We start from the raw sequence: 24,086 nt of genomic DNA, 5'->3' as shown, positions 1-24,086 counted from the left end.
GTTGCCTTGGGCACAACAGGAGATTGAAAATCTTTGATACTTCCAGACAGTTTCCTTTCACCTTTACTGAATAGAACGCTTTAGCACAAAAGCAATAATGCCAAAACCCCAAAGTTTAGACAAGTTAGTGGCTATCAAAACATGATATTAAGAGTACTTTGTAAACTAAGTAATTTCATTTTATCTGTGGCCTGTTCCTAGGAAGCATAGGTGTAAACCCAAGCCATTTTCTTCACCTGACAAGTATGAACAGTCTGTTAGAAAGGGAGGAAGTTCTCCTGCTATGGATGTGGCCAAGAGATAACTGCCAATAACGTGAAATCTGAAGGCAAAGCAAAATCTCTCAGATCCAAAATAAGAAATAAATGTGTGAAGCTATGGAGAGGTTCTAGTGATGGCAAATAGCCCTTTGCTAAAAGACACCATGCAGCTACCAAGAGGCAGCAAATATTTTCCTGTATAAAAAAAAAAAAAGGGGGGGGGGGGGGGAAGAAAAAAAAAGAACCTAGGCAAAAATAAAAAACCCATAAACCAGGGCACAAGCTCCCATCCCAGTGAGACTGACACTGGCAACTGTAAATTCTGGGGAGCATTTCCTCCTCCAAGCACAGATCTTTCCTACACGTGTTATCAACCCCTACACATATGTTTGCAGGACTGGCATCATTCCCATCCTCTTTGCAATATTTTATCACTGTGAATTCTCATTTTCTTTTTAAAAAATGAATGTATTTATTTACTTGAAACCTCCCAGGAAAGGACTGCAGTTCTTACTGCAGCATAACAGATAAGAAAGGCTACAGTGTTTGTTCCAAGGCAAACAGCGAAGACAGAACCCTACATCTTAGGGGAAAAAAAAAATCACCTTTCAGACACCAGCTAAGATTAAATGGGCATTTGGCACTGAACCCAAAATGTATCATTTTCTTGGGTCTACCTCTGTGGAGTCAGATCAGAAACAACGATTCGTGCAACTAGAAATGGCTGAAATTAATTAATTTGCGCTCCACCGATCACCACTATCTTCCCCAAAAACACCCTGTTGGCACCGGGCACAGAGGAAAGCTTTGGAAGCCAAACCACCCCCGCAGCGGCCAAGGCGCATCCCACACATGGCGAGGAACCAGTGCGTTCGCCGTGTCCCCCCTACCCGGCCGGTGCCGCGGTGGGAGCGCAGAAGCGGGGAGCGGCGGGCAGGGCAGGGCAGGGCAGGGCAGGGCAGGGCAGGGCGGCCCCGTCCCGCCCCATCCCTCCCCCGGGCCGGGCGCGGCGGCCCCCGGGGGGGCGGCAGCGGCGGCTCCAGCGGCCCGGCCCGGGCGGGCGGCGGCAGCGGGGCTGCGGGAGCCTTCCCGCCGGGGATGCGGCTCCCCGGGGGACGCGCCGCACGCTCCCGCCCTCCGCCCGCCGTCGACCGGGCGCCGCGCGGAGCCTCCGCCTCCGCCTCCCCGCGGCGTCTCCCCCGCGGCGGGGCCGCCGCCGCCGCCCCGCATGGCCAGAGCGAGCCGGCCGGTGCGCGCCGCCGAGCCCGCGCCGCAGCAGCCCGCGGCGCCGGGGGCGCGGGGCGTCGGGCCGAGGGCGGGCGGGCGAGGCCAACGGCCCCGGGGCGCCGCCGCCGCCAGCCGGGCGGGCAGCCCCGCCGGGGGATGACTCAGAGCCGCGGCCCCTGCAGCGAAACCGCCGCCGCCGCGCCGGGCTCCGCGCAGCGCCGCCCCATGCCCGCGCCCCCCGCCGGGGGCCGCCCGCCGCCCGCCGCGCCCGCCGCGCCGCGCACCGGATGATGCCCCCGCGGGGGGCGGTGGGCTCCTGCCGCCGGCGGCGCCTCGCGCCCCTCAACGAGGACAACGGGCGGTTCCTGCTGCTGGCCGCCCTCATCGCGGCGTACCTGAGCGCCGGCGCCACCGTCTTCTCGGCCCTCGAGAGCCCGTCGGAGGCGGCGGCGCAGCTCCGTTGGAACCGGACCCTCCACAACTTCAGCCGCATCTTCAACATCAGCCCGCCGGAGCTGCGCGCCTTCCTGCGGAGCTACGAGGCGGCCAGGGCCGCGGGCATCCGCGTCGACGCCCTGCGGCCTCGCTGGGACTTCCCCGGCGCCTTCTACTTCGTGGGCACCGTCGTCTCCACCATAGGTGAGCGCTGCCCCGACGACTCCGCGGCGCAGACCCGCCCGCCCGGGGGATGCCGCGGCCGCGGCCCCGGCCCCGTCGTTATAGCGACCAAAGTTTGGGGAGAGGCGCCGCCGCGTTGCTGTGGCAACCGGGGTTTCGCAGCGCGTCCGGGTCCCTCTTGTCCCCGCTGACCTCCCGCCCCGAATGTCGCGGTCCCACCGCTCCGCCCGCTGCACGGAGCCGGGGACCGGCGCTGCTCCCGCCCCGCGGCGCTCCGGCTCCCGCGGGTTCGCAGGAGCACCGGCCGTCGCGGCTGCGGGAGCCCCGTCCCTCCCCAACAAACTTCTGCTGCCGGCTGCTGGGCTTCGTTCCGCCGGCCCCAAGGAGCGAACGGGGCTGGCGGCTCCCCGAGCAGCGCAGCCTGCGCCGCGATGCGCCCGCCGGGCGAGTGGCTCGGTACCGCGGGAGGCGGCGCGGGGGCCGGTAGTAGCGGGCTGATGGAGATGCTGAGGGAGAGCCAGGCTTTCGCCGTGCCTGGCCGCTCAACTTGGTACCGGCTTTAACTGCTGGCAAAGTTAGGATGTGTATGTGTTTAAAGACGCAAGGCACACGAAGTCGTGTGTCTTCCAGCTGTAGCACGATACACGTTCTCCGTGTTATCGCTGCAGCCGGCTGCAGTTTTTCATATCCCATAGGTGTTTAGGAAGAGCAGCACTTTGTAAAGCAAATGATGAGTTCTAGTGGGAGGATTTTTGTTTTTTTTTACTCTGTGGCTATCTACTACTCTTGGACTATTGCTTGAGAAACCCTGTCCCTGAACACAAGTTCTTACCGGTCTTAATTCTGCCAGTTTTTAAGTTTTGTAAGAAGCCAAGTGTCTTCTGAGCGTAAGTGTTGTGTTTTCCCTTTATTGTAGAGGAAGAAACTCACAGCTCATTATTGCATTTACATTCATTAAGTTTGGAAAATGTTTTATCAATAATGACTAATCCGTATAATGGAGTCGTGATGGTGAGTACAGCAATGTTGTCAGGTATTGTTACTTTTTGCATTGAAAAATCCAGTTAACTTTTGGGTTGCAATTACATTCAGTAGCCCTGTCATTAAAACACCGTTTTAATTAAGCATTAATTAGAATGCATTTCTTCATCACAGGAACATACATTTAAAAGAGATCATTTTGACTGATGTGAATGAATGAACAAAAAAAGCCAACGTTTTAACAAACCCACTCTTTCCTTACACCTGCTGTGGGAAACAGAGAAATCTTCAGGTGACGTGTAAACACATTGCTTCCCTGCCAACCCTGGCTTCTCCTCTCTGCGGTTATTGAAATGTAAAATGTTTCCTCTTCATTTGCATTTGTTTCCATCTCCACTTCATTGCCCCATCTGCAGTCATTTTTACCTGGGCAGAGGGAATGAGGAACTCAGCAGGGGGTTTTGCCAGTCTTGACAGGTGTAAATGGCAGAACCAAGAGTTGTGTTTCTCATACTCCTGTAGCAGCACTGAGAGGCAGTGCTCTCTCCTTGGAGTCAATAATGTCACATCTCACGTGCGAGGTGGAGGCTGAAGACTGTTTTTCACGATCTGCAACAAAGGCTGGATTCTGACAAGTGTTCCCCAAGTCGTACCTTCTCTTGGCATGCTACCTGCCTGCTACCTCCTGGATTGCTTACAGTACTTGGTGTGAGTTCAGAGAGCCTGCTGCAGAGCAAGGCTTTGCTCTGAGTGAGGAGATGCAGCAGAAGGTGGCTGGAAGCGCGGCCGCGTTGTGCCTGTGGGCACAGCAAAGGCCGTGGCAGAGCTGCTGTGCTGGGGGTGCCAAGCTGCCCAGCCGGGCAGGAGCAGTGTCTGCCGGAGTACCGGCATCCCGAGGCTGCTGCGTTCCATCCTGGCATGGCTTCTACCAGCTACATGTACAGCTCCTGCAGATGAAGAGCAGCTGCCCCCACCTCAGTGCTTCCCTTCGTGTGCCTCTTCAAGCTGCTGCAGCTCGTAGAGAGGCAAAGCCCACGGTGAGCTCAGCTGCAGCAGGGTTTCTTCCACCACACGGTTGTATTCGGTTATTTTTGGCAGTTCCACCCAGCAAAGGCAAAAACCCCCAATGAATTAACTAGTTGTTCTGCTAAAACATGATGCTGTGCTCTTAGTCAAACATGCACAAAGCCGTCTGGCTCGTGGTCCCAGCGTGGGAGGAACCAAATGGCAGGGCATTGAGGTGTCACCTGGGTGAGCAGTTCCACAGCCATTCTTCCAAGGTCCATTTTTTCCCTCCCAGCGAGCTCATTTATGTACGTACCCTCCTGGAGTACCTTTGATGCCACTGTCGGCTCACACACCACATTATCCTGGCTCAGAGCAATTTGATTTGCTTTCGTGTCGTGCTTAATTGACAAGAATGCTGTTTCTACCCAACCTTGCCAAGAACTACCAGACATGCAGAGTCAAAACAGTTTGCCTTCCTCAACAGCTTCATCAGTTACGTGTGTCAAAGCAGCTTTATTACTCCAGCTAAACACACCACTATCCTAGCGACGTGTTGGAAACCTTCCTTACTGCTTAACAAATAGCAAGTATACTCAATGTCTCTCAAGGGTAAATCACCCACAGGTTACTCAGCTTCTTACTTGTAGAGGATTCGAGCTTGCAGGGATCACACTATGTCTTTTCAAGCCCTCACTCTGTTCTCAACAGTTTTAATAAGACTACTAAATCTTTCAGATGTAGGCATTGAAATACAGTCACCCAGGGACAGGACTGCAAGTTTTCCTGGAGTTTGTGTAAGCTGAGCATAGGGAGGGAGAGTCCAGGTTTCATCCTTCTGTGAACACGAGGATTAGGCATAGCCAGGCTGGGAGAGAACTGTTCCATCCATGCTCCTTGAGAGCTTTGCAGGGCCAAGCAGCTCCCCTCTGTTAGGTGCCTCCTTGGCTGCAGTTCTGTACTTCCCCAGTTCCTCAGGGACACAATCAAACAGTCTGGGTGAGAAACATGTTAATGGGGTCTTTAAGAAGTGAGAGTTGAAATTCTAATTTTAAAGCATTTTCCTGAATAGCCCACAAAGTGTGTGGCTTACAGTCCCTAAAACACCCTCTTGATAGCACTCTGGGCATTCATTTTTTATTACTGTATTGTTTGTGCTTGAATAATGAAATGTTGAGTCTATTTTCATTAGACACATTTGGATTTTCAGAACTATGTAAGAAAACACTTCATTCTAATTTCTGTTTGCTTGCTGTCGGACTACACCATCTCTTCAGTCATTATTTTGCACTCCGAAAGGTACTGGGTTTCTAGGCAATTATTATTCTGATTTCTTTAAGGAGCAGCTAGGTGAAATTTATTCTTGATTCTTTGGTTTAACTGACAGTAGGCTTTGGTTTGCAGTTGAGTTTTTTCCTTCCCTCCCCAAGTGCAGACCACCTATAGCTCTCAGCACTTCGCTAAAGACTGACAGCAAAAGTATAACTCAGATCAGATTTCTTCCTGGTAAAATGTGACAGATACAGGCATAATCAGTCCTAGCTTTTCCCATATTCTGGTAGCAGAGACTCATTCTGCCTAGCACATCAAGCAACTCTGGAATGCCTGAAGATCTGGATTTCTGACTCAGTTTGTGATCCTAGACTTTGTACCCAGATTTTTTTTCCTATCTTAAGTGTTAGAATAAACCTTAGGTGCCTGTATAGTAAAACATTTTGAAAAATCAACCCATGAAAACTGGATTCTAAGCTTCTTATGTGTAAGTACCTGTTTCAAAAATCAAGTGATAGAACTGATTTATAGAAATCCATACCAGGCATTAAAAAATGAGGTCAAGTGAAGTACTCTGATGTGTAAAAGTGATTTTTGGATATAATTTTTTTTTTTTATAGCACCCTTACTGTGGGCAGATGTGTTTGGGATGGAACATATCTGGGTTATGTGTGCTTGAGAAGCGCCCCTGGGAAGAAAAGATGCAGGGATCTTCTCTCTGTACAGCTGTGCTAAGGTTACAGGTGTTGGGGGCAGTGTGTAGGAGTGAGCAGGACTGTTCATACTTGCCCTAAGGAATCCTGTTAAATGACCCAGCTGTGGACTGACAGCTCTATCCAAATGGATGGGGCATGCTCTGCTCTTATCTTAAGTAAGGGACACAACATTCTGGGTTTTCTGCCATCTCACAGGTTTTGGCAGCTCTTCTCTCCTTGCTTAGGATGCTTAGCTGGGTTAGACCTTCTTCTCTCTGGGTCCTCTGTAGGGACCCAGCATACCCAGCACATCATTTCTGCTTGTGCTCCACAACCTGAGCACCATAACCACTCACTTCTAAAATATCCTCTGTCTCTGTGTCATAGTCTTGTGGGAATATCTGGTGGTCCAGATGTTCTGGAGGTGATAATTTAATGGAAGTGATGTGCAAAACACACTTGGACAGCTCAGCAAGCACAGGTCAGATGTTGTACTGAGCTGCCAGGAGCCAGGGGGTGAGCCTGTGAGAGCAGGCACTACAGAGGATAATTTGGCAACAAATCCCACAAATAACCAAGATGGTCTGAAGGTTTTAAGGGGGAAATATATTTGCCCTGTCTTCTTTATTGTTGTATTCCAGGATGTGAATTAGAACTGCAGCCATGGGAGGTTGTGGCTCTCTGCTCTCCGTGAATGCAGCCTCAGTCTATGTCTATAGGGCCAACCCAACCAAAAGGTGACAGCCAAACTGGGGTGTGCACCTGATCAGCAGCAGTGTTGTCTCCTCAGGGCTCTGCAATTCTCTGAGGCTTGTGCAGGCAGCTTTTGCCGAGGATTCAGAGGAGAGGGGGGAGTTGCCTCCAGAGTTGACCTTCTTAAGAAATAATCAAACAAAACCAAATGAGAAAGCAGCTGGAAGAGCAAGCAGTATTATTAAGGTGCAGTGTCAGGTTATTTGTCTTTGCCATCCTATACACAATCTGCAGCCAGCATGAGAGTGTGTTTCAGGCAGATCTGATTCCTTCGATGCGTGTCGTGTTTTGATCAATGTGCCAGTGGATTTCTGAGAGTCATTTCCTCACTTGGGTAATCTCAATAAAGAACAGAGAGCAAGAGGCTCAGAGGGCAGCAGGTCAATGGTCAGCATATTTCTGTGGAGACTTCTGATCCTGCACTGATTTTCCTCACATGAAGAACAGTCACCATAACAATGTTTTCTGCTTGCTGTAGGTGCATGGGAGTATTAACTTCTTTGGGTGCCACTGATAGGAATTTCCTAAGTGTGTGGGCATAGGTTGAGTGCTCTGAGCAGAAAAGTAATCTAAATCACAGCTTGCTTTCTTGTGGTTGAGAGAAACAACACGAAGATTTACTTGGATTACATCCATGTAATTACACAGGTGACTTGAGGAGTCCCCCCTGAAGGGTCCCAATGAAATAATTTTGATCCTAAATTTGTTGGGATTTTATTCTAGAAAGCAGGAGGAAGGAACCCCAGTATTTAAAATAAAGCCCTTTTTTAAATTTAAAAAAAATCTGAAAAACATTATCTTAATCTCAGTACTTCTTAGGCTTTGTCTGCCCTTGTAGGGTTATGCCTGCCACAGAAAATAAAGCTTTCACTGTGCTTTGGTCATCTAAAATGAACTATTTCTACAGAGCACTTCAGCTCAGATTCCTTAATCTAAGCATTTCAGAGGTTTCTTTAATATTAAACCCTAGCTAAATGTTTCAAAACACTCAGATCAGTAACTGATGGAGAAGTCAAGGACAATCAAATTGCACTTCTTTTTGCCATGGCTGTGGAGTTTGAGGTGCTCAGCTGGAGCACTGAAATGTGGGGTCTCCAAATTAAATGTCAAGCACCACAGCTTCATAGAGCGGTCTTCCAAAAACCAAACTTTGCCCAGCATCACATGAGATATGGTCCAGCATCTCAGAAGTTAGGGGAAATTTTATACTGACTTACTAAGTGCTGGTTCAGGTTCAAACCAAAGACCAACTGGAGTTTGTAATCAGGGATTCTCTGTTGTAGCAGCCTTCAGGGTCCCTCTAGCTTGGGTAATTGAAGGAGCAATGTCTGCTTAGTGAGCATGTACCTCCTGCTTAGCAGAACATTCCTTTTGGTCTTTGGTGATTGTCCTGCTGGACAAATACCTCCATTTTAGTTCCCTGTGCATTTACAAGAGCTCGGAGATGTGATTGCATACCAGACACTGGTGTGCCAAAGCACCCCTTTGACACCTCTCCATCCATGTGTGGCTCCAGCCAGTCCGTCTCTATTACCAAGCAACCTCCCTGTAAACCAGCTATCGTGCCTGTGATAGCTGTGAGGGATCATAATTACTGGGCTTATCAGCTGCCCTGTTTGCTGCAGGCTCATAAAGCCAGATCCTGCTTGAAACCCTATGGCCTGTGTTCCCATGGAGCCCTGCTAGTCCCTGGAGTCTTCCCCCCACTTGGCTCTCCTGGGGATATTCCCCCTTTCCTTCTCATACAGCTGATGTAACGCTGCCTGCTCACCTGTGTTTCCCAGGGAGTCTGAACTTCTCCAGCTTCTTCTGCCTTCCCCCAATTAGTGTGCCTTTCTCTACTGGTGATTTGCTTGCTTGATTAACTTTTGGATATTTGTTTGATGTCTTTACAGCCTTTCATGTTAATAACTACTAAAGAAGGCAGAAGTAAAGCTTTACAGTTTCTCTCTGTTCCTCATCATACTTGTCCCCTTTCCCTGGTGTTAATCCCCCATTTCTTTTTCAGTCTAACTATTTCTTCTTTCTCCAATTGTCTTCAGTTTGACACAGATCATACACACGTCATCATTTTTTCTCACTTGTACCACAGGGTCATCTTTGCCAGCACGCTGTCTTGTTTTTATGCAAGCTTTAATTGCTCTTCATTGTGAAGAGAGGAGGAAAACAATTATAGGATAGTTCTGTTGACAATTAACTTCATGTAACATTGCCTACTCCTGGTGGTGTGCTGAAAAATACGATGTCATTTCTTTATTTAATGAATGCGGTATTACCTTATCTTTGAAGCTGTTAAGTCAAAGAGAATTTTGCCTCTTGCTGTAGTAGCATCAGGGTTAGAGCAACACAAAAACAGGTCTGAACATTTCATCTGCAACTTTTAGACTGAAACAGCTTGATATTACTGAGAACATAACCTGTGGCCATGATCTGAATGAGTCTTGCTTACCTATATCAAAAGAGACAGTTTTTGTAGTGTGTCAGCACCAAGTGCATACCTGATGGCATTTTGGGAGAAGATGTTTAAGCACAAAAATTAGGGTTCATGCTGGTGAACATTTGAAATGTGAAAGTCCTCCTGAGCACAATAAATGTTTGAAGTGACAATAAAAACCTTTTGCGAATAGAAACACTCTAGTAACAAACAAAATTAGAATCCAAGGGGCAATTGCATTGCAATCCAGACAAATCAAATATCTCCTCAATAGCCTACTTCTGCTGAAGTCAATAGCAGACCAGCCTGCAGAACTTTAGGAAATCCTACCTTAGGTACTTTATTGGCATGCCAGGTTTATAAAACAGATGCACTTGTTATTACCGTGTAAAATACATCCCCCTGAGCTCAGTGGGTCTGTTGATGGCAGTGGCTGCTACATCTAGACATGGGAAGGTTTCAGTGCAATCTTTCTTGAATCAAACGAGAAGTAGAATGAAAATTAAATCTAATTGCATTACACAAGGCAAAGCATTAGCAGCCTTTACAAGTGATTAAAGCTTTGGAGCGGAATAAGATAAGAAATTGAATGGTTTGATGTTAAGATATGGGATTACTTATTGTGGGTGAGGCACTGCTACTTCTCGTGTTTAAAAATCCATAATAAGTGCATGAAAGAAGCAGTAATATCTTGATAACAGTTGTAGCCTTGCAGCAATTCCTCCCTGGGTTTGAACCTTTCTGAGCTTGTTCCACTGCAGCTTCTTCCCTTTTAGAAATTATTGGCCAAATGTTTCCCAATCATTCCCAAGTCTTACACAGACAAATTTAATCACGGCAGAAACCACAGCTAGAAGAAATTTGCCCATGCGAGAACCGAGCGAGAAACTAATTCAGTAAATTTCAGTTAAAGCCAGATAAAATGCCTTTGGTTATTCATCATTATATATTCTGTGATCTCTTTGCTCAGCCTGAGCATTGTGCAAGCAATATATCTGTCTCCTGAGGTCAGACAAAAAGCACAGTGTCACTCATGCTCAATGTGTATGCAGTCAAGTCTACTTTAAGCCCGATGGAAATAGGAGGGAGTGATGGCAGTGTACAGATCTTAAACCCAAGTTGTGATTTTCATAAGAGAGGCAGAAAGAAGATGTTTGATAAGATGATTCGTTCATTTACAAAAACTGCTACTGGCGGAGCTGGGAGGACCAGGAAAATCTCAGATAAAATCAAAAGCTCAAAATTGTCTTGGCAATGTGGCAAAGTTGTTCAGTATCATTAAATTTAAAAGTAGTCAAGGGAAATGCATACTAAGGAAGGAAGAGTTAAATGGAGAAGTAGAAAATGGGAAATAACTGGTTAGTCAGCAGTCCTGTCACCCTCTATTTCTATTACAGTAACTTAAATTTGGGTCTTTGTGCCTTCATGAATGGATTGGAAGAGCTGCCCAAGCAAACAGATACTTGAGAATTTGCTTCTTTGCTTTCAGCTGGAACGTTTTAAAATAAGGGACCTGTGGAGGTATATTTAAACCATTGAGAAGTCCAGGTAGATTTATCTGAGTTTTTTCATTAAATTGTAACTGTAGGAGTTTGTACAGAGATTTGGGGGGTAAACAAAAAAAGGCCTAATGGTAGAAAGGATGTTTTCATGTTTAGGGCCTTTTTATCCCTTGCATCCATCTTTGTAAAGCAGAATAGCTGAGACAACTATCAAGAAACAGATGTTCTCTGAACACCTACCTACACAAAACACCAGTGTCAGAAGAAAAATCTGCCACAAGTCTGTTGTTTAATCCAGTCAAAAGATAAGCCAACAATATAACCGTTGAACAGCCTTTCCCATCTGTAAGGCTCAGAAAGCCCACAAGTGACATCTTCTTTTGTCAGACTTCTTATGTGGGGAAATATGACATAGACCCAAGATCACTTGTGAAATTCAGATAATGCTGTTTTAATGCTGTTTCTTAGCCTGAAAAGAGAAGTACTTGAGATGTACTGGCACTGAAGTGACAGTACATGTGCAAGTATTCTTTCGAAGCCAATAATGTCTCACAAGAACATGACAAAATTTGGATACCATTATTCTTTTTCACTTGCAGTTCAGAAAAAAAAAAAAAAAAAAAGGCTCAACCTTGGGTCTACACAGACATCTGAAATGCAAGTTTCAATAAACAGCAAAAGCAGCTAATGTTTGAAATGACAGGGCATAAGCTTTTTTCTGTTAGGGTGTTGCTTAGATACACGATTATCCACACAAAAAACATTCTCAAAAAAACATAGGAAAATAAGAATGGGAGCAGCTTTAAAGGATGAAAAATTATGATTGCAACAGAAATCTACTTTTGAAACAATGTTCACCTGGAATCATCAGCTGCATGAAGACTGTAGGAAGGTCAGAGGAGATGGCAGTATATGGCTTCAGATATTTGACACAAAAGAGAGAAGGAATTGGTGGTTCTTGGGGTCCATGAGCACTACCATCATGTATACCCATGGTTACTGAGACATACTTCGTATATTTCTTGGTTATCATGCTTTTGTTTCCTGTGGATTTTTTAAAACAGTTACTCTTAATACAGGTGTGTTTCCTCTGTCTGATGGTGTTTCAGAAACCCCTGTGTTCTAGGTGATATTTGGCAGTGCAGTGAGCCCAGGCAGATGCTTCTTCATGCAGCCTGGAATATGAGCAGGGGTTTAAACCCCCCAACAGCTGTTAATGTGAGAGTGTGAAGACCCTAAGCCTGTAGTGCAAAGGGGAGGCTTTTTCACAGTATATAAATTTGTCAAACAGCTGTGGAGCATGTGGGATATATTTTTCCATTATTAACACCACCACCATTTCAGAGAAGATTGTAGCAAAATGGTTTTCCCCAGCTGTTAGGATAAGAAGAGAAAACAAGCCAGAGACAGGACCCTGCAATCATCAGGTGTGGAGGTAGCCACAGAAAGCAGCTGTGGGCTAGTTTAGATCAATGTACAAGGAGACAGGCTGCAACCAAAAGAAGGAACATCCTGTTCTCCTCTCCTTTTTCTGGAAATCCTCCTTTGTGAGGTGGTTTAGGACTAATTTAGGCAACACTAACCCATATTCTTTCTGTTTTAACAAGCCATCAGAGTACCTCAGCTGTGCCAAGGGGCAGAATAACAGGAGGGCATTTACTAGCATCTTGCTGAAGATTTGTCCAAGAAAGGCAGCATAAAATGAAGAAAATAATTTCAGTCTTGATTTTTATGACTGTAAACCAGAGACTGGCCCCAAGAGTTTAGCAGAGAAGAAGATGATATTATTTATAAGAACAATAAAACCTTAAGTATTGAAAGAAGTTTGTGAACATTATGTTAGTGGAAAAGGGAGATTGTCATGCCACAGGACGCTTCCATCCCTTTACAGCCAATTCAGCAAGAATAGTGCCAGTTTGTAGGTCCTGACTTTCTTTGTCTCTGTGTATTTGAATTCCTTTGAATTCAAATACAGTTTGAATTCCTACTCCTGATTTTCATCCTTCTCTGAGCTTCATTCTCCACCATCTCCTTTTAGGAGAGGCTCCCTCTCCCTCATTTGAAACCATGTTCTGTTGCAGTAGGATTAGCCAGAAAACTAAACATAAGCTTGCCAAAGATTTTGAGCCTCAAGCCTGTGACTCTCCCCACGTGTTCCCTCTTCAGGGGGGGCTGCTTAGCAAGAGCTTGGGCCAGAGCTGCTGCTCAGCTGGCAACACTGATGGCCTGGCACAAGTCAGTCCCCATTTGCTTGTACAAGGTGTATGAAGAGCAGCTGGCCCCAGCCAGGGAATCATAAAAGTGATTTAGAGACACTTCTACTTCTTCCGTGGCTTGGTTCTGTGCCAAAGCAACGTCACCAGACCTCCTTCTGTATTTACTGGGTTTTGTCTTTAGGACAATGGCATGTAGTAGTGAGCAGGGGTGGGCTTGTTTAATTAGTCTTTGCAGGCTGAACACAGAAAGGGCAGCATGCAGTACAGCTGAGGACAAAAGCTTGCCTGCTTCTGCTAAGTGAAAAGAGCAAGAATACTGCTGCTGCTGGTGAAGCTGAAGCCCCAGCGTTTATCTTTTTAAGGGCCATGTATCGCTCAAATACACAAAAGTTAGGCCACTTGAGCTGATAAATGTGCCTGCTGAGTACCCTCTAGAGACTAAAGATCTTTCTTGGAAAGCTCAGCTAGAAGGTGTCAGCTTAGAAAAACACACTTGGGAAACCTGCTGTGAGGAGGAGAAGTTAAACATTCACGAGCAGCCGGGTTTTGAGGAGGTTATTCCTCTCTCCTTCTCTGAGGTTTCTTTGGGGTCACCCCCAGTGCCTTAGACCCTATCGAGATGCTAACAGCTGGGGTTTCTGAGATAAAACCTCACCTTACTCCTCTAAGTTTGGCATATCCTTCACCCTAAATATACTGCTCTGGCTGTATCATACCTGACAACCTCTCCTTAGGTCATGGGGCTCCCTCCTCTCCTGCCTGACGTGGTCAGGTATCAGCCCCACACGGCAGCACCTCTGCATGTAAGTACTCTGCGTCTGGGATCGGTCTTCACATTCCCATCTTCAGGGGATTTCATGAGAAATTTCATGAGGTTTTCTTGCAGCTTCTTATCCCTCTAGTGCTAGTCCTCTGTACAGCACAAGAGGTCCTTCATCACTACCTCCCCTACAAAATTTCCTGTCCAGAGCACATGAGTACTTTGTTTAATCCCAGCATCACAGCCACCAGCACCTCTCCATCACAGTGCTCTCCATCACACCACTCTCTTGCAGGAGCCTCTTGCATCATTCCCTTGAGGCAGACCCTTGTGACATCCTACTGGTCTCCAGGGATGACTGTGGGAGTTGCAAGCCCCTTGCCCACATGCAGAAATCACCAGCTACCAGAGAAGCAGGGGAGTCCCAGCACCCCCACCCTGATGAAACTGCCCTGCTGCTTCCCAGCCCTGTCTCCTGTCCTCACCTGAGTCACAGCTGGGAGTAATTTTGGCTTCATCTTTGTGATTCACTTCTACAGAAATTGTTTCCTCTCAGTCTTTTATACCTTTCACATGCACCTGGTAACTTAGTAACTATTTATTAATTCACCTTTTAGTTATTTAATGTAATTGTGACAAATACAATCTTTTTTTCCTAAGGAAGCTTGGCTTATTTTAGGCTTACATTTCTATTAACTCTTTTTAAAACCAACATACATTTAAGAGGAATGGATATGTGACCATGACCTCTTAGCCTGTGGTTTAAAGCATGGCCAGCAGAGAAATGCCAAGGGTGATTGATTCTGGTGTTCACTGATGTTAGGCATCACAGGGCTATGGATAACCAATAACCTGATCGCCATTGTGTGTAAATAGAATAAACTTGGTACTGTATAAATCTTGTAAAAATTGCCTGCAGCTCTCTGAAACTCCTTAAAGTTCAATTATTCATCTCCTGTCTCTGTTCTGCCAGCATGGCTCTTTTTGAGTAGCAGTTGTCTCAAACACCTGACTAATATTTCACAGGTGGAAATGAAACAAGGAGCACCAGCAGAGACCTGGATGGTTTTTAACTACATTCATTAAGCTTATTATGATGCACTTTTCAGTCACTGAATAGAGTGGGCATCTTTTCCCAAAGTCTCAGGGTGCAGGTGTGCACATTTTTATATATGGAACACTCAGGGAAAACAAAAAAAAAAAAAAGAAACTGGTTTAGCTCACCTTGGTTTGCAAAGCAAATTTACAGGAATTCTGACCATCTCTTTAGTCTCTGTTAAAGGAATGTATTTAAAAATATTTTTAGAAAGTTAGGAAATGCCAGAAATTGAAGTGGTGTGTGTATATATCTATAGATATAGATTTAGATATAGATATATTTTACAAAGGATGGATGGATGGATGGATGGATGGATGGATGGATGAATGGGTAGATAGAATGATTATGGAAGTCAGTCCTTATCTGCATAGTCACTCAGTATTTTCACCATGGAGTATCTGTCCCAGTACATGGGTCACTAAGGACTGCAGGTTTGTGTAGGATACAGGTTAGGCCAGCCCTAAACACTGCAGTTGTATCTCATTTATTCAGACATAGCATGGGTCCAGCTTAAAGGGTCTTAATTCACACAGTGCTGGACAGACCACTGCTGTCCAGGAGGTGTTTGCAGATAGTAATCTAAATAAGATCAAATGGGATTTTACAGCAACTTGGATATTAAAGGCTTTGCAATAGAAAGTTCTAAAAAAATGTACTGTTTGAGCCCAAAGGGGGGTATTTTAGTAAATCAGGCTGAGAAAGATGTTAAAGGGAAAGTAAGTCTTTCATTTATAGTCAGCAAATGTGAGGCTGGGTGGAAGAACTGACTCGTACTATTCCCCCTTTTGGGTAAAAGCTCTGGATGCAGCAGTTTTGTCGGCTCTGAGCTGTGACCCTGTATCCAAGGCAACCGTTTCTGGATGTTAGGTGGTAAGGAGCTAGAGAATAAATGAGAGGCAGTTGTGAAATATACAGGTATGACTCTCAGGGGAAATAATAATGAAATGCTGACAGGTGGGAAAGGGTGGGAGGAAGCACCAGAACCCAAACATGGGGTTCAGACTAGGATGTTTTGTTCCTATGTACTTGTATAGTACGGTATGTGTGTTAGTCAATAAAGACCAACCAGGACTATTGGAAAGCTGTGAAGTAATGCAAGTGTGGAACAGACAGGAAACAGGAAAACATGAAAATTGGTAGCTCTTTGTTTCTCTGTGTTCTGTAACCCCCATCTCTTACCCTTTATGTTGCAAGAACTTCTTTCCCTCTGGAAACAGCATTCTGCTTATAGTTGTCTCTGTTGTTTTTTATCTCTGAGGAACCATTTGTTTAAAAAGTTACTTTCAACCATTTTAGTTGATTTTGATTTCTTTAAATATAACCACATGATGGTTATATAGTTGCATAGAGGTGATGCTGCTCTGATCTAAGGGCTATTTCACTCTGGGATTTCAAATGATTGTGAGTCAGTGTGCTGAGCTGCTGTGTGAGTGACGTCCTGTGACAGGACACCTGCATAAGAAGAACTGGGGTGGCTGAAAGAGGCAGGGACAGATTATGCCCTTTCTTGTGTTCAGTTTTTGTGACTTTCTTGTGTTTTAAAGTTTTTGCAGTGACCAAAACTTTATTGCATCTCTCAGTAAATACATCTTTACTGCAAAACTGTCACCCCCTTTAATCTCAAAATATAGTAAGACAAGGTAATTGCCAAAGTAATTTGACTGAGAGGAGAGCTCACAAGTACTGAAGCTGCTGTATTCCTTTCTGTCTTCTGGCATCAACCATCTCTTACTCATAAGAAAGTGGGTAAAAGAAAAGAAAGCAAGAGCAACAGGAAGCATATGTCACAAGTTTGTCCATCTGTTCTACCTCTTGAATCCATCCCTAGCTTAAGTAATTTAAAACTCCAGATGAGCAGAATTGTAACCACAAACCTGTTATGCAAGCCAGGATGAGGGTTTCATTAAATGCCAGCATTTAACCATGAGAGGCTGCTGAAGAGAGTTTTTGTCAGCTCATCTCTACTAATTCTCTTTGTTTGGGGAGGAGAAAATCAACCAGCTGAAATTAGTGCTGCCATAGAGCTTGTATCTGAAGTGGTGAGGCAAAATTGGCATGAGGGAGGTTCAAATATTGCAAAGTCAACCCCAAGGCACCTGTAAAATACGTCTCAGGGCCATGAAAAATGTAAAGCCCTGTTGCACTTTTTCCCTTGTAGCATGTTGGAAGCATAGGCAGTTCTGGATGAATTTGCTTCATCCAGGCGTCAGGATGTTCTTAGCCTTGGGTGAGGGCTGAACTCAGAGATGAGGTACAGAACATACCAGGACCAACCCCTCGTGGTCAGGGTGGCACAAAGGGACAAACCCAGCTGGCAGAGGAAGACCCTGCACGGACAGTCCATGAGTGCTCCCCTCAGCCAGCTGGTGACCTAAGAGATGTGTTTTAGTGGTGGCTTGGCAGTGCTGGGGTAACAGTTGGACTCAATGGTCTTAAAGGTCTTTTCCAACCTAAATGAGTCTCTGTTTGCCTGGCCTCACTTTTTGCCTGTTTTATATATTTCTTAGCACTCTCATTGCTGTGGTGGGCCCTTTCACCTTGCATAGCTGCATACTGAACTTTGGTAACATTTTGCTTCAGAAGATTTTGACGAAACAAAGAGCAACAAAAATACAAAACTTCACTCTTGAATGATCACTAGAAAATACTGAAAAGCCTCAGCACATTTACAGCTCGATCCAAACTGTTGCTATCTCTTTTTTTTTCCTAATTAATAAATGTGTCTAGCCATATGTGTGACAATAAACCCATTTATTTTGATGGTGATGTTCACATGCTTGCTGTGAAGCACATGTTTAAGTGCTTTGCTGACAAGGCACAGGCGAACAGATGCCTTCTCCATAACAAGTTGGCTGTGTATCCCTAGCTGCCAACCACAACAGGCTCCCCAGCTCCTTCTGAGGACCAGGCTCTTATGGATATTCATAATTAAATGAGAGACTCCTGCTAGCAGCCAGCCCAAGCCAGAGAACAGGTCCACCCCACAGAGAAGAAGGAACTGAGAACTTCTCAGAGCCCAAGGCAGGCTTCATGAGGTCTGCTCAAAGGTGGTCTTGTTAACGCTGCAAAATGAAGAGATGGTGGGTCCAGAAAGCAAAATGTAATTACCTCTTTGGTAATAATGTTCTGGTAATACTGTGCAAGTTTTTCACTGACTTTTACACAGAATACTCTTTTAACAAGGAAGATTATGATCATTAAATCCTAGAATGGTTTGGGTTGGAAGGGACTTGAAAGGCCATCTATTCACATGGGCAGGTGCTGGAGTGAAAGCTTCTCTGGACTCAGATCCAGAGGAAAAGGCCCAAAGTACAGGGGTTGAATTAAAACCTTTGGACAAGCAGAGGTACATGAAGCCACACCAAAGTGAAATAGAAATATAGATTTTTAACTATTAGTAAGAATATATGCTAAGTGCCTTAAATAGTGCCTGAAACATTGAAGACCTGCAGCAGAGACCTTAAACACAGTTCTTACTGCAGCAGTGTTGCCTTTTCACAGAATTTCTTTACTTTAGACAAAATATAGCTAGAACTGTACTGTTCACATTTTTTAGATAGATTGTTCCCATGAACAATAAGAGCTGATAGAAACCATATATGCAAATCTGTGTAATACCTGTGTAACACTTGTGTAAGGCTTACATCTGTTAGAATTAGACCAGGATAGGTTAAGAAAAGGAAAACTAGAATCGTGTGTTAATCTTATTGGTCAATTAACAAATGTAATCCACACTTCTGTGAGAAAAGAAGATAGAGCATATAGAATTAGAAGAAGCAGCTGTTTTCTGCCTGCTGTTTGCTGTTGCTGCTTGGCTTTATCATGTAACCCCCTTGAACCCTGCCTTCAAGAAAGCTATGAGACTATGAGATAAAGAACTTAGCAGAACAGCAGCCTCCTCTGCTCTCTTACCTGGTCCGAGAAGGAAGGGTATCCCATCAAAAGCTCAACAGGCAGGGACACCTTTCACTAGATCAGGTTACTCAAATTATGAAATATAGTCTGAATTGGTGGCACACAGCTGTTTCTGAGCCTGCCAAATGTGCTGTGAAAGTAAGACCACCTCTTTTCTCATGCATCTTCATGTCACTGAAAAGATACGCCTGAGTTTGCTTGTTGTGAGCATTTACATTCTTTTATCAACCATTGGGAAATTCTCTATCAACAAAGTAGGAAGGGAGCACAGATAAACTACCCAGAAAAATTCAGCCATTGCAAAAATAAACCAGTAGGTTTCAAGCAGCAGTCTCAATTCTTGCTGTTAATAAAGGTGTGTCATGGTAATAAACTGGATTTAATGATTTCATTATGCTCTGTAATGATTTCATTATGCTCTATGCTTTGTCTTCCCAAACTTCTATTTATATAGTCTGGTGTTGATATTTACCACCTTGAATATGTTATTTGCTCAGTATTTTGGTGGAGCAATACAGCAATGACATTTCGGAATGTGGATTTTTCACAAACCTTTAATTCAAATTAGATGTGGTTATTTTTTCACGGGACATAAGCAGTCACCTCAGTCCTGTCAATAAGCATTTTGCCTGAGCCACCAAGTGTTTTTACAGAGAAGAATAGCAGAATAATGGCAATACCTGCAGAACTGAGTTTCAGAAGAATCTTCCTGAGATAGGATGTGAAATATGTGTAATCTTTTCCATAAAATAACTGGTATCAGCAAATAACAAGGAGTAAACTTACTGTATTTGTTTGCATGCAAATTTAAGTTCACCTTTGCTGTTATTTAACCATCTGTTAGCTACAAGGCATTACTGCTTACTTATAAAACTGTGTGTATGAGTAATGTCATAATAAGTAATATTACAATAAGTAATTCATATCAAGAAGAGGTGAATTAATATTGTTGCTGTATCTTCCCAGAGTTTGTATACTCTGATTTTTCTGTTTAACTGTGCAGCAGTGTTTTTCCCTGCTGTAATTATCCCATCTGCAAGCTCCCAATGCCCCCAGTCTCCCAGGCAGCTCTGGAGCATGATGGCTTTTCCCTCCCTCTGTGATGATACCAGGTGGGCTAGTCACAGCTGGGATTTGGAAAAGACTTTGAAGTGCTGTTATTTTTAAAACAGTATTCAATATTGGGGAGGTGCATTTTTTTCCTGTTATACAACCTGAAAACTTCCATCTTCTCAGTGGGAATGGTGTAATCAGACCCCTGTAACAAAAATGTTACACTGGGTTACAGCTTGTGAACAGAGAACTTAAACTTTTCATCAGGTCCTGATGGCTGACACATGTGGGAGCAGGGAAATGGCCTCTTTACCTCATCCCACCTTGAAAAGGTTTGGGTTCAGTGAGTCTTCCACCTGCCTTTACAGAGTGGTGTTGCTCTGCTAATACACTGCCTTTCGTCTTGGAAGGATTTTTTGCTCACTTTTGAGTTTTAGTCATCTCATTGAACTTTCTGGTGCTTTCCTTCTTTACCAAACCTGGTTTCATGTTGGCCTGAGCTGACTTAAGAGATAGCACTCCTTTTGTCCAGTGAGATGGGAGCCATGTTAAGGTACATATATCCTGAGCTTGTGCATGAAAACCCGTGTCATTAATGTTGCCCGTTTATCTCCACACCGTAGGTTTTGGAATGACCACACCAGCAACCGTGGCTGGAAAAGTATTCCTCATCGTTTATGGCCTTTTTGGGTGTGCTGGGACCATCCTCTTCTTCAACCTCTTCTTGGAGCGCATCATCTCCCTGCTGGCGTTTATCATGAAGGCGTGCTACGAGAGACAGCTGCGAAGAAGTGGTCTCCTACCTCCCAACTTCCGAAGGGGGCCAGCTGTGTCCGGGGTGGGCAGCCTCGTGGGCTGGAAGCCGTCTGTTTACCATGTGATGCTGATCCTGGGATTTTTTGCTATTACCCTTTCCTGCTGCGCCTCAGCCATGTACACAGCAGTGGAAGGATGGAACTACATTGACTCCTTGTATTATTGCTTTGTCACCTTCAGCACCATCGGCTTTGGAGATTTGGTAAGCAGCCAAAATGCTGCGTACCAACATCAGGGATTATACAGAGTCGGGAACTTCATATTTATATTAATGGGGGTATGTTGCATATACTCCCTTTTTAATGTCATCTCAATCGTAATCAAACAAATTTTGAACTGGGTGTTGAAAAAATTGGAATGCAGGTGTTGCCCAAAGTGCCATAAATCCAGTACCCGCCTCAGCCGTCGCAACGCCATCACCCCAGGAGCCCGCCTGCGCCGCCACAATGTCGCCGTGGATGCTGACGGACAGTACGACAGTGACACCGAGGGCAGGAGGCTCTCTGGAGAGATGATCTCCATGAGGGAGCTCACAGCGTCCAATAAAGTCTCCCTGGCCATTTTGCAGAAGCAGTTGTCCGAGACGGCCAACGGCTACCCGAGGAATGTCTGTATCAATACGAGACAGAACGGTTTCTCTGCGGGGGTGGGGGCTCTGGCCATCATGAACAACCGCTTGGCAGAAACAAGTGATTCTAGGTAGAGTTTTTGGAATCCCTTTTGTTTCTTAAATAAAAATGAAACGGCGGTTAGGGTGGAATTACCACTGTAAGCTACTGGAAAGTTCTGAATTTCAGAGACAGCCTTGGTATTCATTGGGTGTTCAGCGTTTTACTTTCTGGGGGTTTTATAAGTTTTCTCTAATATGCAGTGAGATCTTTACCATTATGTTACAATTTTCCCCTTAGGGGGTTTTAAATGAGACTTGGATGTCTTTGATGCAGAATCTGGTGCAATTATAGAAGGATGGTGTGCATAGTTAGGATGGTGTCAAAACCAACATGTTCTTCTTCAGAACAGAGCCTGAACCCAAACTCTATGTTAAAAGGCATAAAGCGGGCAAGCTAGGCTCCAGATTCAAGCCTGGGGTCGGTAAGTTTTGGCTAAACCAGTATCTCACAGTTTGTTGAAGTCTGGTTCTGGCCCTGAGCCTTGTACTCAATGCTCTTCAGCAATTCCTCGTAGCAGGCCTTTGTATGACATACACGTAGGTGAGTGTCGTCACACCAGCTTTAGGGTGGCTGTGCTTCACTTCAATAATCCCACTGACTTCAGTGGCAGAGGATGGAATGGGCTGAACTCCCTTCGTAGGGTGGGGTTTAGCCAGTCTTGTCTGAAAGACCACCTGCCACCTAACTCTTAAAAGTCAGGACCGTGTTAAGGTGTGCAAAACTGTTCCTACTGAATAACAGAAAACAGGCAGTTGTCATCTTCAGAACTGACATTGTTTAATGCAAGAGAAGCTGGTATGCACCTCTGGTGTCAAATGTTTGCATCACCACAAAAATGCTTATTTCATTACTTTCTCATTGAAATAAGTCACTAAAATGAATGTAGGCTCTCTGTTGTCCTAAATTTGCTCTTTTACTTCTGCAGTATTGTTGCAGAGATTCGTGCAAATTATTTCTTTGAGGACCCCAACCCTGTACTTGTTTCCCACAAATCTGACTGTGCAGGCTGTACAAAAGAGCACTGCTTTGAAGTTCCCCCAGAAACTGGCTTCCCCAAAATGTTGATACCAAGTCATAAATTAGCCTTTGGCTGTTGCTGCTACCATCTTAAGCCATATTTAACCTGTGCTAGCCCAAACCACTGAAGAACCAAACACAAACCTGGTCTAGAGTGTAGTTTAGCATGACAAATGGATGCAGAGGAGTTACTGCAAACCTCTTTCAAAAATACATGCAACAGCTCTGGATCATTTCTCTAAATTCTCTCTACTACACTGTGAAGATAATAAAAAGGCTTCTGCTGATTCCAAGCAAGAAACAAAACTTAAGCTTATATTCTAAGAAGCCTTCTCTTGGAAACTTACTGGAAAATTGTAGGCAAGACCATGAGTAGTAGGTTGGTTACTGAATAAATTGACCGAGATGATGAACACAAACTAGGAATATTAGAAATGCTTGAGAATATTTCCATGAAAATATTTTACTCTATTTACTGACTTTGTTTTGCATGGGTTTGGAGTTGCCATCATTTTTGCTTTCTTTTAAATTTGTAGCAGTGCAAAATGTTTTGGAATGTACCCTTGGAAAACCTAACTTTAAATCTGAGGTTTTGCACACCTGAGCCTGCCAGCTGAATTATGGCATTGAATGTATCTTTTTCCTAACGAAAAGGAATCAGAGCTGCAGATAAACCATCACACATGGGTCTGTATCACACTGTAAATGTCACAGCTTTTATCAAGATGTGTTTGGCCAGAAACAAGCAGTGATGATTGTAATGTGTTTCCAGCTGGTGCAGACTCACACTTAAGATTCTGTGGTATGGTAGGGGCTGCATTCAAGAGGCAGGAGCTTTCTTGGTGGTAAAGAGACTCCTCAAGGTCCATCTGTCAGAGTGCCTTCCTGTCTGTGCACTCATCCTCTTGAAGGAGGCAGGAGGAGGTGTTTGGTGCTGCTTTTGATGCCCACTGAAGGATAAATTTAAGCAGGGTGTACAGGGGCGGGTCATGGTCTGGAAAAGACTCTCACTGCTGGAAGACCCAGTTCAGGAAGGGTCCCTTCCTTTACAGACATGCAAGGGAAACAGCACAGGCAGAGAACCAAAAGAATGGAAATTTGTTATTTCCCCTTGGGATTACCCCCACGGGTAAATCTCTAACTATGATGATTTATATGTTTGTTTATTAAAAGTGTGAATGGGACCCTGCTCTTTTTTTGCAGCCCAACCTCTCTTAGGGTTGTATCTTGGTGCATTTGTCATCATGGGGACTATTACTCATTAGGACTATAACATAAATCAGGGCCGACAGGCTCTGTTCCAAAGGACTTAGGAGTTTGAACAGATAGGGCCCTGAGCCACAGCAGAATTACCTGTTTATTATTTCTCTCATAAAAACATGTTCAAATGTATCAACATTCTGTGAGCTCAAGAACTCTTATTTTTATGGTAACAAGTTTGCAAATTAAGGGGGTTTTTTCAGTGAATTGTTTTTAAAGGGTAAATATTATAACTATTATTAGGATCCTGTTTAAACTGTAAATTTGTGAATTGTTTTCAAACCACTTATTCCAGCCTGGGAAATACAGTGAAGTAATATGAAATTGTACGTACCTCCTCTGTACCTTTTCTGAGTCCAGGCAAAGGCAGACACACAGTCTGCTGTAGCATAATTTAAATGTTTCCAAGTCTTTCTGGTACCATCAGTCACAAGGGTGCCTTTGTAGGACCCTGTGCAGTTCCTATTGACTCCAGAGGAAGTTGGACAAGCTCCTGGAGCTGGGCATCTCAATGGATTTGAGCATCAGGTTG

General features: G+C 44.8%; 1 protein-coding gene across 1 annotated transcript; it reads left to right on the top strand.

Annotated features, from left to right (window-relative positions):
* Positions 1-1,774: 1,774 nt before the first annotated feature.
* KCNK12 (potassium two pore domain channel subfamily K member 12) lies at positions 1,775-23,829 on the top strand. Its single transcript, XM_069009345.1, has 2 exons — positions 1,775-2,126; positions 20,414-23,829. Exons 1-2 carry the CDS (start codon positions 1,775-1,777, stop codon positions 21,307-21,309), a joined length of 1,248 nt encoding a protein of 415 aa, XP_068865446.1. The 3' UTR covers positions 21,310-23,829.
* Positions 23,830-24,086: the final 257 nt, after the last annotated feature.

Source organism: Aphelocoma coerulescens, chromosome 3 (assembly GCF_041296385.1).
Source record: "Aphelocoma coerulescens isolate FSJ_1873_10779 chromosome 3, UR_Acoe_1.0, whole genome shotgun sequence".
NCBI classification, from domain to species: Eukaryota; Metazoa; Chordata; class Aves; order Passeriformes; family Corvidae; genus Aphelocoma; species Aphelocoma coerulescens.
This window is presented reverse-complemented; position numbering and strand designations above follow the sequence as displayed.

Bases quoted from the DNA above. Each gene is read 5' to 3' on its own strand.
- KCNK12 (XM_069009345.1), top strand. From the start codon at position 1,775: ATGATGCCCCCGCGGGGGGCGGTGGGCTCCTGCCGCCGGCGGCGCCTC. The intron at 2,127-20,413 runs GTGAGCGCTGCC...TCCACACCGTAG, and splicing joins CACCGTCGTCTCCACCATAG to GTTTTGGAATGACCACACCA.